The 15836-nt window shown below is 33.4% G+C and overlaps 1 protein-coding gene across 1 annotated transcript in view; it reads left to right on the top strand.

The window, feature by feature from the left end:
• Positions 1–6210, top strand: part of LOC107457133 (tetraspanin-1) — a 28039-nt gene extending 21829 nt beyond the window's left edge. The window contains exons 6-7 of the mRNA XM_016075209.3: positions 1373–1456; positions 5989–6210. Coding sequence (XP_015930695.1) covers positions 1373–1456; positions 5989–6036 — 132 coding nt within the window. The 3' untranslated portion in view covers positions 6037–6210. The remainder of the gene's footprint in view (positions 1–1372; positions 1457–5988) is intronic.
• The last annotated feature ends 9626 nt before the right edge of the window (positions 6211–15836 follow it).

Genomic DNA, 15836 nt, shown 5'->3' on the forward strand with positions numbered 1-15836 from the left:
CCCCCCCCCCCCCTTTTTTTTTTTCTTCATAAATAAATGATTTTATTCCTTTTTAAATTTGGATGCCCCACTTATAAATTTGTGCTGCCATCTGTTGATAACTTTAGAAAGGAGGGTTTTGTTTCCATGAATATAGTGAACTATTTTTGTGTTGTCCCAGTTTTCGTGTCTCATAAAGTATTTACTTAACACAGAAATTTTGAATTCAGTTATTTATGTGCACATGGGGTCATTTCTTTACAGTGGATGGACTTTTTAAAATCTCACCCACCGTAACACTAAAAGAAGAAAAAAATAAAAGATCTAATAGTGCCCGACTGGGTGAAAATCAGCAATATCGCTGTTAAGCTACATTTTGAACAAAAAGTTAATTTATTATAATGATGCTATTTTTTTATAACTGCTAGGAAATTCTTACCCATGATCCGTCTACCACTGAGGTCGACCAGTGCCGGGAACAAATTCGCATTTACCAGACACCGCTGGGATACGAACCAACCTGGGTCACCTCATTGAGAAGACAGTGATTTATCCATCGCGTACTTCAAGAATTTTAGATTTGCCACACTTGATCTACAATTTTTCAAAAATCTTGTCAAATATTGTTTTATTTTATAACCGTCGTTGAACAGCCGACCCAATTTTTTGTGTTTACGACTACTAATGTTCAAATCCGTAGCCCTGTCATTTTGAACCCAGTCCAGAAGACAAGGGAATTCCTGGATCAAGCATTGGGAGAAATCGGCCTTTGTAATTTGACTTTTAGATGGAACTAACCCACATTTGCGTTTCATGGGGAGGAAAACCATGAAACCTCCCACGGTTAGTCTGACGGCAAGGGGATTCTAACCCATGCCCCGTCAACCACTGAGGATATTTTACTTTTACATCGGCACTGTGGTCGGTGCGAGCCGGGTGCGGAATTTGTATCCACCAGCCGTCGCTGGGGTTCGAACCCGATTCACCTCATTGGAAAGTGAACGCTCTATCTCCTGAGCCACCACGACTGTCAAACATTACGTAAAAAAACACACATATTACAAAGTGATTATTTGAAATGATTTAAGCTATCGAACTTGTTTTCATGTTTTCCATTTAGTCTTTTTCACTAGTGATTCGACAGAATACGTTAGTGTTGCTGTTCCTTATTAAATATTAATGAACTATTATATTCATAAAAAACTATTATATTCATAAAATATTAAATTTTATAATTTAAATATTAATTTGCGACTACTAAGGAGCGAATTTTTTTTATTTTTAATAATTATTTTAAAATCATATATTGAATGCTGTCTGTAGGGAACACCCTGATCTTTATTTTAAATATCATTCTAAGAATCCTAATGTTTAACCTAAAATTTTATTCTAGGGTTGTTATACGGTTATTATTGATTACCTGAAGGGAAAAGCAGCTGCAGTTGGAGGTGTGGCCGTAGCTGTCTTAATTCTTCAAGTAAGAAATCATTGCATAGATTAGTGTCAATTTGTTTATTTGTTCTGCATGCTTGTTGTGAAACAATGACAAACCAAACATTATATATGTGTAACATAAAAAGCCTCAATTAATATTTTTATGTTTAATCCTTTTCTTTTATTTTATTATTCAAAACGTAATGCTTTCTCACACTTTTAAATTCACATCCTGTCCTTAAATCTATTTTTGACTTAACTATGCATTCATTAAAAGCAGGATATTTTTCCCTTTGCACTCTGTGGGAATCGTTCGACCTATTTGATAAACCAATTACTAAGATTTCCTTCTTTTCCTAAATTGAAACATTTTACGGATTTTAATTTGCAAGATTTTCCCTAACATATAATGAAGAAACACAACTTTTAATCTACACTTTCATGACTGCTCTGTCTAATTATTAATAAATAAATTTTGTACCCTCCTTCCCTGCCTAAGACCTGTTTTAATCCTTCCTCTCGGCAACGANTATATATATAACTATTTTTCTTTAAGGAATTTGATTGGAATAGAATCACTAGAATATGGTAATTCAAATTCCTTAAATTTAAATTTCTCTATTTTTGAGACTTGTTATTTTTAATCTTTTCAAGTAAATTATTCGTTCTCTATAATGATGATTTTTCCTCTCCCTTGATGATTTCATTGTCTTCAATAAAACAGAAAAATAAGAACAGACAGGAAATAAGTTTAAGGAATTACTGTGAGAAGGCAACGATGTTTTGAACATAAGTTGTTAATTTAGGATACAGTTTTGAATAACATAAAAGACGTTATACCCATTCAATCCGGTAAAACAGTTTCTTTGTCCCTTCATGTTTTTCAAATTTTTTCTTATGGTTTGTCATTGTTTTCACAGTAAATTTAATTCGTGTAAATCTTTTTTCTCATTTATTTATGAGCTTTTAAACCCATTAAGTTTTGTGTCATGAATAAAAATTGTTTTCTGATCATAATACTAATCAGTATTCAAAACATGTATTAAAAAATAAACCTCTCTGATTTTATTTCTTATTAAATGTTCCTGATATAAAAACAATTTCTCACATAAAAATATCCAACATTGCCACCACTCTTTACTGTCACAAGAAATATGAAAGAAATTTCGCAATATCATTTATCAATTATATAAATATTATACTACGCAAAAGCTGATTTTTTTTTTCAAATTAAAAATGTCACTTACACAGAGTTTCAATTAACTTAATACTATCAAATAGCCGCCCATGTTGGCCACTTGCTTTGCTTTGATGAACGTTCATCCCTGCTGCCTCTCTGAACAATTTAAGGGGATTTAATCTTAGACTATGTCAACCTTCATCTATCAAAAGGGAATCTAGTTATCATGTCTTATATACCAGTGAATTGGCATTCAATATTTATTTATGGTGGTAGTTACGCCACAAATTAATGTGTTCTCTGTTGACTGAGCATGTTTTTTTTCTTCCAACATGCAATGAAAGCAACTTTTTGAAACTGTTCGTGAACACGTTTTTTTGGTGAAAAGCGCCATCATTTTTTTCATGTGAGCCATTCGATGTTTCTGCTATAATCTTGTGGAAATTCTGACAACTTGGTAAGTCTCATCTCATTAGAAACAATGTTATGGTGAACATTTTGATGTGAAATACGCCACTTTTGAAAACAGTATGAAAAAGTGTATTATAACTTAGCGCTAACTATTTTCTTATCCTAAAACTGTTTGTAGCTATAAAATATAAAAGGAAAGAAATTAAAATTGTCAATTATTATTTTTGAAAGTTGTTTGAATAATGTTTCCCATTAGATAGAATAACTTCTAAGTTTAAAAAAAAAAAAAACGTGATCCAACGTTGAAATGAAAAGTGATTTTGTTGAAGAAAAAAAATTACATTTGAAGAAATTTACATTTGAAACAAAATTATTTGTACCCTTTCGTTATTTTTTTGGCATTCAATTATGTCGTGCATTTCTTATGTATGTTTTTTTAAAATCTCGTTCAATGGATTTCTGTCAGAAACTGTTTTCTCTGTCCGTACTATTTTAACAAAACGGATTAACAATCTTACATAAAAAATAACTGACACTCGCGCAAATTATGTAAGTTATAGAGAAATGAAAACAAATGACATATTTTCCTGCGGCATCTAAAATGAATCTTAAACGTAATACAAAAGGAAATCATTAAAAAAATGTCGATATAACTTTATCCCGAATAGAATTTTTTTTACATGTAGTCAATTTGGTTGCTGCCACATATAGGTCAAAGGTACAATACTATGATTTTATATTATATTTTATAACCGTCGTTGAGCAGCCGACCCAATTTTTGGATTTATGACTTCTAATGTCCAATTCCATAGCCTTGTCATTTTGAACCCAATCCAGAAGACAAGGGAACTCTTGGATCAAGTAGTAGGAAACATTTTGCACTTTTTTGATGGAAACACTTTTGATAGGAAACACTTTTTTGATGGAACTAACCCGAATTTGAGTTACATGAAGAGGGAGACCACGAGAACCTCCCATGGTTAGCCTGACTCCAAGGAGACTCTAATCCATGATCCTTCTACCCCTGAGGATATTTCACGTCAGCACTGTGGTCGGTGTAAGCCGGATGCGTATTCGTATCGACCAGCCATCGCTGGATTCGAACCGGGTTCATCTCATTGGAAGGCGAACGCTCTATACCCTGAGCCATCGCGGCTCACAATATGATTGGTTCAGTATATGCGAAAAGCATGCACTTTTTTTATTGCTTTTGTTAGGCATAGCAAAAATAATTTCTCTCTATTAAAAAGTCGGCCGCTGCCGACATAACCTCTGTTTTTGATTTACCACTTTACTTTGCATTTTGTTTTGCTGTGCAAAAACTGTAAGACTTAGAAACTTAACATTACGAAGGTATATTAAAAATGTACTAGAAAAAAAAATCAGTAATTAGTTCGTGAACCGTTAAAGTTGTAGGTAAAAACACCATGCGGGCTGCTGTTCAAGCTGCGGGAAGGAAACCACAGAATTTGGCATGCTGAAAAGGACTTTTTCAATTATAAACAATTCAATTTCAATTCATTTTCAAACAATTCATTTTCAATTCATTCAAATTGAAATTATTTTCATCAAAGTTTTAATTCGTTCGAAAGTTATAGCAAAAACTCTCTCGAAGTCATCCTTTTATTATTTCGTCTTCATGTCAAAAGTAACGAAAACCGAAACATAAAATCAAAGAAATAAGAGAAAGCGATCAGATGTAAGTCATAACCATTTAAAAAACAATTTTCAAATCTATACATGTTTCAAAGAGAGAAGTTTTCATTTTGAACTGTCATACAACATAAGGTTATCGTTATAGATTGTTAACGAGTAAAATGACTTCAAATTTATGACTTCTTGTATTTTATATTTCTAAGTTAAGATGTTTAAGAAAAAAGAAGAGAAAAAAATGCACCTCTCTAAATAACTTTTGATCTCATGGTCGGATTACCATAAACTGAAATTTTATTTTAAATATGCTAATGAAATGAAACGGACCATGTTTTAAGTTACAAAATCAGACACAAAAACGTATTTTCTCTGAAAACATACCCTTTTTCCCGACGAATTTGAATTTCTTACTCCCAACAGTGGGGGCAGTCGCCATCTGAGAAATATGGTCACAGAAGGTAGATATTGAATCCCTTTGTGTTAAGTTTACTTTTTACGTATTTCGTCTTTTTTTCGAAAACGAAAGCGAATCGAACACTTTTTGCTCACAATTATGAAAATCGTTCCTCTAAAGATTGTTCTGCGCAAAAAACAATTAATTATATATATATATATATATTTACTATTTAATTTAATAATGAAAAAAATTGAATTTTAACATATACAAATGTTTTCCTCATTTTAAAGGAAAGAATTTAAATTTCTGAATTCAAAATTTAAAGGAAATCAGTCGAATAGTTTCTGAGTTATCAAATTTTTTTAAAAAAAAGTTGTATACTTACGTTTCTTCCCCCCCCCACATTTTGGAGGTGACAAATACAAATTCGCTGAAATTTTTTTTTAATGTTAATCCAGACGTTTTTGTGTCTGATTTCGTAACTTTAAATATTATCTCTCTCTCTTTCGCATGCCCGTTAAGGCAGAGGGGGTGCGATTGTTCTTGTTTTACAGTGGCGCCATTTATGCCCAAGAATTCGACTTCCGCCTCACCCATACGTCACACCCGTTTATAGGGCGAACCCATTCATTCATCCACAGATCGTAATTTTGACCTGAATCAGAGAACGATCCATCTCCAATTCAGTACCCCCAGAAGTATTAATTTGTTATGGGAACATGGAGGACTTTGCGACTCGACAGATTTAACGTGCATCAGTCACCATTTACATTAAATATCATCTGTTCTAATTAAACAGCATAGTAGTTATTTCAAACCTTTCAGATTGAGTACGTGATAATTCAATCAAAAGTTATTCCAAGGTACAAAACTCTCTTTCTTATAGAAGCTAATACAGGATATTGAACATAAATATTTGTTCTTTCAAATATAGGTAGCTGCTGTAGGATTAACGATATGTATGATATGCAGCCTGTGGTAAGAAGATGCGTTGTCTGCTAGCCAAAGTTTTTACCCCTGTGTGTGGAATCCTTTTAGAATTTGATCAAATAATATTTTGATAATTTTGTACAAATAATATTTTACGAACGTTGTATGCAATATTTTTTTATGTATATTTGTGTTATTTAGATAATAAACATTTTTATAATACACATTTTTATGACTCATTATAATACACACAATAAACATTTATATATATATACATAAGTATTTCTTTTCAAGCTTGATTTTACTAGAGCTTGAACATTTGTGTGGTATTTAGACAACATATATATTTATTTTTTCAATGGTTTAAAATGATATCACTACCCAGTTCTCCGAACGACCCTGGATAAAAATAGGGTGAAATTATAACGATGGTAAAAGACACACGAAAAATCCATATTTTGTGTCGAAGATTTGGTTTTTGCATTCATTGGTATAAATGCCTTTACTTAGCCTCAATTGATTTTAAACGTTTCATTTTATATCTGGTGATAAACTCTAGAGCTATTTGCAGCTTACGACTATCACTACTGAACATTTGATTTCGAACCAAACACAGAAGACAAGGAACCTCTTGGATCAAACAATGAAGCAAGCAAATCATCGTCTAAAGGAGCTGCATTACATGGTAGGGTTAGCTAGACGGCAAAGGGATTCTAACCCATGATTGGTCTACTAGTAAGGATTATTTCTTGATGATATTATGAGGATTTAAAAGTGGTCGGTACAAGCCATCCTGGGGATTCGAACGTGGGTCAACTCATTGGGAGAATCCCCTGGTACCACTGTGGCTCCCTAATTGATTTAATCTTTTTTACACGTTGAATGCCATGGGGGTCACCGGTCACCGGGGAAGCCAAGATTATTAGAAACATAGAATTCGAGTAAATTTTTAATGGTTTTAATTTTTGTATATTATTATTGATTATTGTTGCTAAAATAGTTTGCTGAAATTAATGCAATGTAGAACACACAAAAATCATTTTGGCCAGACGCGCAAGCCATGTAAAATTAGCGTGGTAAAATTAGCTTGATCTAAAACAACGTGTTAAGTAACTATTGATTATAGGCGCTGCTTTTATTTAAGTTGGTGATATTTTTCTCAATTTTCTTAGGATGCCTTAAATTTTATAGAAGAATTATATCAGGCGCTATTTTATTTTCATCAGTTCATTCTGGAAATCTGAGGGTAATTAACTTTCGTCAGATTTATTCCTCTTGAATACCGGCTGTGATATACAATTTCTGTTTGATCTAAAACACTTCAATAAATTCGACAACTGTTTTTAATAATTTTATTTTTAACCGCTTCTCTTACCAATTTTTTTTAAGCAAATGCAAAAAATCACCCTATTTTTTTCATTTCATTTCATTAATCAATACAAGGAACTAAAACAAAACATAATACACAAGTTCTAAGTTGACATTTGAATTTTTTTTATGTGTATAAAATATTTAATTTACTATTAGTTTACTATCCCGAGTTACACTGGGGCAAATGAAAAAAGTTAAATATTAGTCTTTGTATCATAGTTTTTGAAACAAGGGACAACACAAAATGATACAATGAAGGAATACGATGAAAGGAGAATCGCGTCTGCGTGATCAAGGGATTAATACCAGATACATAACTTTATCAACTTAAAGATTATTATTTTTTAGTTTTTAATCATACTTTATATACATTAGATACAATTATTGATGGAGGTCATTATTTGCAATTATCTATTTAGGTATCGTCAAAATCAACCAGCAACAAAGCATGGTATGATTAAAAACTTTAAACAGTGCCGTGGTACGAGGGTTGCTATTTATATTTCTGGCCTAATATTAAAAAAACAAATATGTAGGATCGAAATTTCATGACGATCTTGCTTTATCAGTTCACGAACAGCATCGATCTTTTCTGGCACAACAACGGATTTTGGACAATCTGTACGGGATTCGTCCTGGATCGAACATCGACCATGATTAAATTCGTTATACCAATTTTGTGCTGTAGGATGGCGCTTTATCACTGAATGAAGAATTAAGTTCATCGAAGCACTCGTGTCTTGACAATCCACGTCGAAAGTTATGAAAAATAATGGCACGAAAATGTTCACGATTCAATTCCATTTTTTGAAAGAGAAGAACTTTTCAATTTACAGTCAACAACACAAATGAAGCTATAATGGTAAATCGTCTGCTGAATTTATGTTTAAAAATATCATACTTTCGATTAAAATCGTCTGCGGTCGCCTAGCAACACTTACTGTTGCCAAGGCCAGAAATATAGATAGCAACCCTCGTATTGTACATTTGTTTCAAATGACAATATCGCCAAGTATGAATTATGTTTATTTCATACTTTTAATGAATACGATTATGATGGATTAGTATTCATTAAAAGTATACTCTCGTAGCAACAGGTTCACATTTTATTTATTTATTTCCATAAGAAAGGCGCACTTTTTTTAATAATTGTAAGACACACTTTTTTAATAATTAGTAATAAAACTTGGCGAATATGTGGAATACGCGGAATATGTGTAATGGCGAATATTGGAATACAGGATAAGTGTGTATTCTATAAACTGATGTACTTATTATATAAAAGATTATTGTCCGGTATTCCTTACACTCATGATTATTTTTTTGGAAGTTTAAGGACCGTTTCCCAGCATGCAATATCATTGCTAATAAACAGATAGGCCGGTTAAATTAAAACTTGTGATTCAAAAAAAAAATTTGATTTATCGAATAAAGAAAATGTTATTTTTTTTATGATCGTCAACTCAGATATATTTAATTTTATACAATGTCTTTGTCGAGTATATAATGACTCTATACACTCCCTGACCAACCTATGAGATGCACATAAAGATTCTATGTAAAATATCAATTATCAGGTGATGCTATACAGCTTTATTCTTTTTACGCAAATGAAACCAGTTTGCACTTGTTTACGTTAGGGACTCAATGGGTTAAATGAGACGATATATAATATAAATTTAACGATTGGATAAATTAGACGATATAACTATAGAATATTTGTTATATCAGGTGTTATATTAGGGGAGAGTGGGGTCAATTGTAACAGGGTACGATTGTAACAAAGCAAACATTTCGAGTGTCGGGTTCTAGATTTGGTTCCTAGGTGGCGCACAAGGTGTATTTAATAAATCTACATGTACATCCCTGCTGGCAACCATTTTTATGTACTTTTGAAAGAGTTACATCACAAAAGATATTTTCACNTGTTAACCCATTGATACAGGAGAGTAAACAAGTGCAAATCGGTTTCAGCCACGTAAAAACAATACAGTATCGTATGATGATTAAGATTTTACATAGAATCTTGTATGTGCGTCTAATAATATAGGCCAAGGACTGTAGAGTGCTGATCCTACAAAAATAATACCAGCAACACTTGAAATTTTCATATACGTAGATTAGAAATAATACATACTAAAAAAGGTAACAAAGTTGCAACTGCAATATAACTTTGAAGACTGATTAAAAGCCAAATGTTTAAAAATACTTTTTTATTTTATATTTTTAACTTATCATAGCAACTGTCTTTTAAGATTTGAGTTCTTATCTCTGAAAGATCTTTTCAGAAATATCGAATTACGAAGTCAACGAACGATAAATCAGATTTTTAATGAATCGGTGTACTGTTTAAGATTATAAAGTGAATCATTACTTCATTTATATGTACGCTAAATATTTTTGTTATTCGATTAAGATTAGAAGTAGAATTTTTTAATTTGTTGCCATAATAACAATAGAGGTTTTAAAGCACTATAGTTAGCTGGGAAAAAAAAGGATATTTGGGGGATTTCTTTCAACGGGGCGATGGAATAAATCAGAATTCTGAAAAGTTTGCTTGATTATGCAACTAGTGAAATAAAAATTAAGATATTTTCTTCAAATCGTTTTAAAACACTATTCAAAAGTGGAATAAACCGGAATTCTGAAAAAGGGTTCTTAATTCTACAACTGCTAGTAAAATTTAGTTTTTTTTTTCTTATCTTAATTTAATCGGATTTTAATTTTATGCAACTACTAGTAGGTTTGTCGTATTTTACTTGCGGTAGTAAAACTTGCTGATTGCAAAGTTTTTAAACTCAAAATCGTTATTTTCTACATAATATTTAAAAAACCCCACAGCGGACTGATCATAAGACACGGTTCTAAGTCAAGCATCTCTGACCGCTTCGATCAGCCAGCTGAGAGAGCGAGGGCACTCGGTATGGGTGCTCGTTAAACTGTTCTTACGTAAAGTGCTTGACTTCATGCTCAGGTTGTAGTGCTGCCAAAGCAGGGGAGCCATTTTCTATCCAGAAGATCAAAATTGCGATGACATGTTTTCGGATCATCCTCCGGGATGTTTCCTGGAAGCCAACAGTCCATTGTGCAGCTCTACTGCGGCGTAAATGAGCAACAGCTACAACACTTATGGCCGAGCTGTATTGCCCACCAAGCAAAGCGTGGTAGTAGCGACTTTGAATGCCGCTGTTATCCTATGGATATGTCCTTGTGCTATCTTTCTCTGTAATGTGCTGTCTGTCCTTCAATATGACAAAGGTTTATAAGCCTTAATTGAGCACACAAGCCTGCACATGCATGTTGTACCCATACATAACTTAAGAACAAACTTCTCTATATTTTGCTTGAATTATAAGCTTATTGTTTATGCAGACAACATAATCTAGAACTATTGTTTTAATTTTTTTTTAGTTAAGTGTTACATAAAGGACTGTTGCTTTTATAAAACAATTAAGTATGTAATTGCGAAAGCAAGGAAATTCTATAAATGTTTTGTTAAAAATGCAATTTTCAAGTAGCACTAAAATGTATGTAAACCAGTTCTTTATTTATACATATAAATTGAATGAAATATTTACATGTCAAAGTCTATAGCAGATTGCATATGTTTCATACTTCCAGATTTTCAAAATTGTGCTAGTTTATATATCAATTTAGACAAAAATGATTAAGTATGAAATGTGCGAGCGTAATGATTTCGAATTGAGAAGAAATCCTGAAGGGACTACGAATGCCATTCTGGGGATTAGTGAGCTATGCCCCCTAGTTTCAAGCATTTCAGTAGGTTCTCTAAGTTTTAAAAACAATCATAAAACTATGATGTAAGCCATTGAGGATGCATTGCGTCCATACAAAATAATTGCTAAAAGGTAGGTAGGTACTTTATTTAAGTCGAAACTAGAGCTGCGCAATGGGCTATTGGCGACTGTTTAGGAAACATCCCGGAGGATGATCCGAAGCCCTTTGATACCCTACGCAGGCTAATCAAAGTGGTCACCCGCACGCTTATTGACCGCAGCCAGTGATGCGCGACTTCTGTGTTCTACTGGGAACCGTGTCCTTATGATAACTCCACTGCGGGACAAATGGCAAAAGATAATAGTCTCAATGTCGAAAAACAGATGCTGATAGCATCACGGGTGCTATTCAAAAAAAAAGAGCTTTTTTTTCGCACTATGTATGGTCAAAGTCACGTGACATCAAATCTATCATTTAAAATGCTTAACTTATGGTAGGTGCTGCCATCTATACTTAAAAACATGACTCCTTATACGGCATACTGGGCAGCGTAGAAGTGGTAGTAGACGGATATAACGGGGAAATATATACCGTTCAGCAGCACTTAGCCTTAAAAATATCAGCGTGAGGTTTGTTTACTCATGATGTGAACTTGTGATTTTATTTTTTAATAAAAAACATTTTTTTCCTGTTTATATTATTGACCTTAATTTTATTATTATTTTGACTGTAATTTAACCACAAACCGAAGCCTATTTTTCTACTCGCCGTATCGGCCAGCTCCCAACTACGCATGCGCTAACATGCACATGGTGCGAATTATCTAAAGAGGCTAACGAAACCGGTAGTGCGACTGCGAGAAAACCAGGTTATCAATTTTGATACGATTTTTCACATACATTTGAAACTTAATTTTGTTTTTTTAGTAAAATAAAATGGCTTTAAATTTATGTTCGTGAGAAGATTGTAAAACTCGAAAAACGGTTTTTGATTCCCTTAAAAGTTCACTATTCGTTTGACTTTATCTGTAGGGGAGCCGACCAGTCTGTGTAGGGGGCAGGGAACTGTCCTTGCATCAGAAAGGTTCTGGGTTCGAATCCCGGGCAAGGCATGGATGTTTCTTTCCCTCCTGTGTTCTATGTCCTTTCTCCTTTGTGTGTGAATGTGTGAATGTGACCCGCCCTATAAACGGGTAGTGGTAGTGTGACGTGGGCGACGCTGTTCCACCGCCGTGGCTTCGCCACAGGTGCCCACTGGGTAACGAAAAGAGAATTAGCAGTTCTGGCACTTTCTGTGGCCAATGGACAATAGCTCCAAGTGCCCGCCATTAAAAAAAAAAGAAAAGAAAATATCTGTAGGGGAGAGTGGGGTCAATTGTAACAGGGTACGATTGTAACAGAGCAAAAATTTCGAGTGTCTGGTTCTAGATTTGGTTCCCAGGTGGCGCACAAGGTGTATTAAATAAATCTACATGTACACCCCTGATGGCAATCATTTTTATGTACTTTTGAAAGAGTTAGATCACAAAAGATATTTTCACGCCACGCAAGTACTTTTTTTGGTATTGGAATATTATATTGTAACAAAGTAATTTTGTTTAAACAAATAAAAATTAGTTACCGAATATGTAAGTGGACACCTTAATTAACATTTCAATAAAAAAAAGATTAGTTTTGCTAATTAACTAGCATTGTTTTTAACAAATGAAGCTGAAGTGGCGTCTTGGGGACGATTGTAACAATAAGTAAAGGGACGATTGTAACAGCTGAAAATTAATTATCTTATGTTTACAAACCATTACTTAACTCTTTAAGATCCACCAATAGTTTCCTATATCATTTATATTATGCTGCATGTGCATTATTTTATTTGTCACCTTTCACAGCATGAATTAAAATTTTTAGCCCCTTAAAGTTAAAAGCTTAACCCTTTAGGTCGCTGCTCATTATTANCTAAATATTTTTGTTATTCGATTAAGATTAGAAGTAGAATTTTTTAATTTGTTGCCATAATAACAATAGAGGTTAAAGCACTATAGTTAGCTGGGAAAAAAAGGATATTTGGGGGATTTCTTTCAACGGGGCGATGGAATAAATCAGAATTCTGAAAAGTTTGCTTAATTATGCAACTAGTGAAATAAAAATTAAAATATTTTCTTCAAATCGTTTTAAAACACTATTCAAAAGTGGAATAAACCAGAATTCTGAAAAAGGGTTCTTAATTCTACAACTGCTAGTAAAATTTAGTTTTTTTTTTCTTATCTTAATTTAATCGGATTTTAATTTTATGCAACTACTAGTAGGTTTGTCGTATTTTACTTGCGGTAGTAAAACTTGCTGATTGCAAAGTTTTTAAACTCAAAATCGTTATTTTCTACATAATATTTAAAAAAAAACCACAGCGGACTGATCATAAGACACGGTTCTAAGTCAAGCATCTCTGACCGCTTCGATCAGCAACAGCTACAACACTTATGGCCGAGCTGTATTGCCCACCAAGCAAAGCGTGGAAGTAGCGACTTTGAATGCCGCTGTTATCCTATGGATATGTCCTTGTGCTATCTTTCTCTGTAATGTGCTGTCTGTCCTTCAATATGACAAAGGTTTATAAGCCTTAATTGAGCACACAAGCCTGCACATGCATGTTGTACCCATACATAACTAAAGAACAAACTTCTCTATATTTTGCTTGAATTATAAGCTTATTGTTTATGCAGACAACATAATCTAGAACTATTGTTTTAATTTTTTTTAGTTAAGTGTTACATAAAGGACTGTTGCTTTTCCAAACAATTAAGTATGTAATTGCGAAAGCAAGGAAATTCTATAAATGTTTTGTTAAAAATGCAATTTTCAAGTAGCACTAAAATGTATGTAAACCAGTTCTTTATTTATACATATAAATTGAATGAAATATTTACATGTCAAAGTCTATAGCAGATTGCATATGTTTCATACTTCCAGATTTTCAAAATTGTGCTAGTTTATATATCAATTTAGACAAAAATGAATAAGTATGAAATGTGCGAGCGTAATGATTTCGAATTGAGAAGAAATTCTGAAGGGACTACGAATGCCATTCTGGGGATTAGCGAGCTATGCCCCCTAGTTTCAAGCATTTCAGTAGGTTCTCTAAGTTTTAAAAACAATCATAAAACTATGATGTAAGCCAGGGGTCCCCAACCTTTTTGTACCTAAGAGCAAATACCAGAATATCGGTCGAATAGCGGGCACCATTTATTTTTTTAAGATAAATGTATAGTTGATAGACATAGCTAATAATACACACTCCATAGAGTGCACAAAATATTTGGTTTTAAAAATTAATTTAACATATGAATATAATTAGTATTAATATTCTTGTGTAAAATAAATGATTACTAAATTGCTTTCAAAACATACGAAGTATAAAAATTAGTTATAAAATACAGTCAGTCTGGTGTTTGGCATGGCATTTCGCTGGCCAGCGTTATATAATTGTGAGAATATGATGCTCTTTTTAAGAATGGAATTTATTCCTTCAACTATTTTCCAGAATTTCTCATGTGATATAATAGTTTTGAGGATAATGTCATTCTGAAGATCTACAATTTCTAATTCTGAAATGTATGCTGCTATTACGGTTACGTTTATTTGGTTGGTAAAAGGATTAACAAAAAAGTTATCAAAGACTCGATGATATTGAATTGTTGAAAGCGCTTTTTAAATTGATCTTCAAGCAATTGGAGGTTGATGACAAATGTTAATTAGTCAATTTCACTGTCACCTATCATTTTTTTCATGTCTGGAAAATGCACAAGAGACTTCACTTTCAAATGTGATATCCACAAAACTAGCTTAGCTCTGAACGAGTTTATAGCCTCTATCAATTTTGCTTTATGTTTGACCTTTCCCTGCAGCTCCAAGTTCAAATTATTTAGTTTTTCCATTATGCCCGTTATGAAAGACAAATATGCTAGTCCAAGAGGATCTCTTAGTTCTAAAAATGTTTGATTTTTGGTTACAAGGTAATTTTTTATTTCTCCAATTAAATGTAGAAATCTATCAAGTACTTTACCTTTACTGAGCCAGCGTACCTCAGTATGTAATTGCATAGCATAAAATTTGCATAGTATTTATTGTGAAAATGGAAAACTGAAATATTTTATCGTTGGGCACAAGCAGCGTGCGCACCTAGATCGATCGACGGGCGCCATGGTGCCCGCGGGCATAGGGTTGGGGACCCCTGATGTAAGCCATTGAGGATGCATTGCGTCCATACGAAATAATTGCTAAAAGGTAAGTAGGTACTTTATTTAAGTCGAAACTAGAGCTGCGCAATGGGCTATTGGCGACTGTTTAGGAAACATCCCGGAGGATGATCCGAAGACATGTCATTACCCTACGCAGGCTGATCAAAGTGGTCACCCGCACGCTTATTGACTGCAGCCAGTGATGCGCGACTTCTGTGTTCTACTGGGAACCGTGTCCTTATGATAACTCCACTGCGGGACAAATGGCAAAAGATAATAGTCTCAATGTCGAAAAACAGATGCTGATAGCATCACGGGTGCTATTCAAAAAAAAAGAGCTTTTTTTTCGCACTATGTATGGTCAAAGTCACGTGACATCAAATCTATCATTTAAAATGCTTAACTTATGGTAGGTGCTGCCATCTATACTTAAAAACATGACTCCTTATACGGCATACTGGGCAGCGTAGAAGTGGTAGTAGACGGATATAACGGGCAAATATATACCGTTC

This window comes from Parasteatoda tepidariorum, chromosome 6, assembly GCF_043381705.1.
Source record: "Parasteatoda tepidariorum isolate YZ-2023 chromosome 6, CAS_Ptep_4.0, whole genome shotgun sequence".
Taxonomy (NCBI): domain Eukaryota; kingdom Metazoa; phylum Arthropoda; class Arachnida; order Araneae; family Theridiidae; genus Parasteatoda; species Parasteatoda tepidariorum.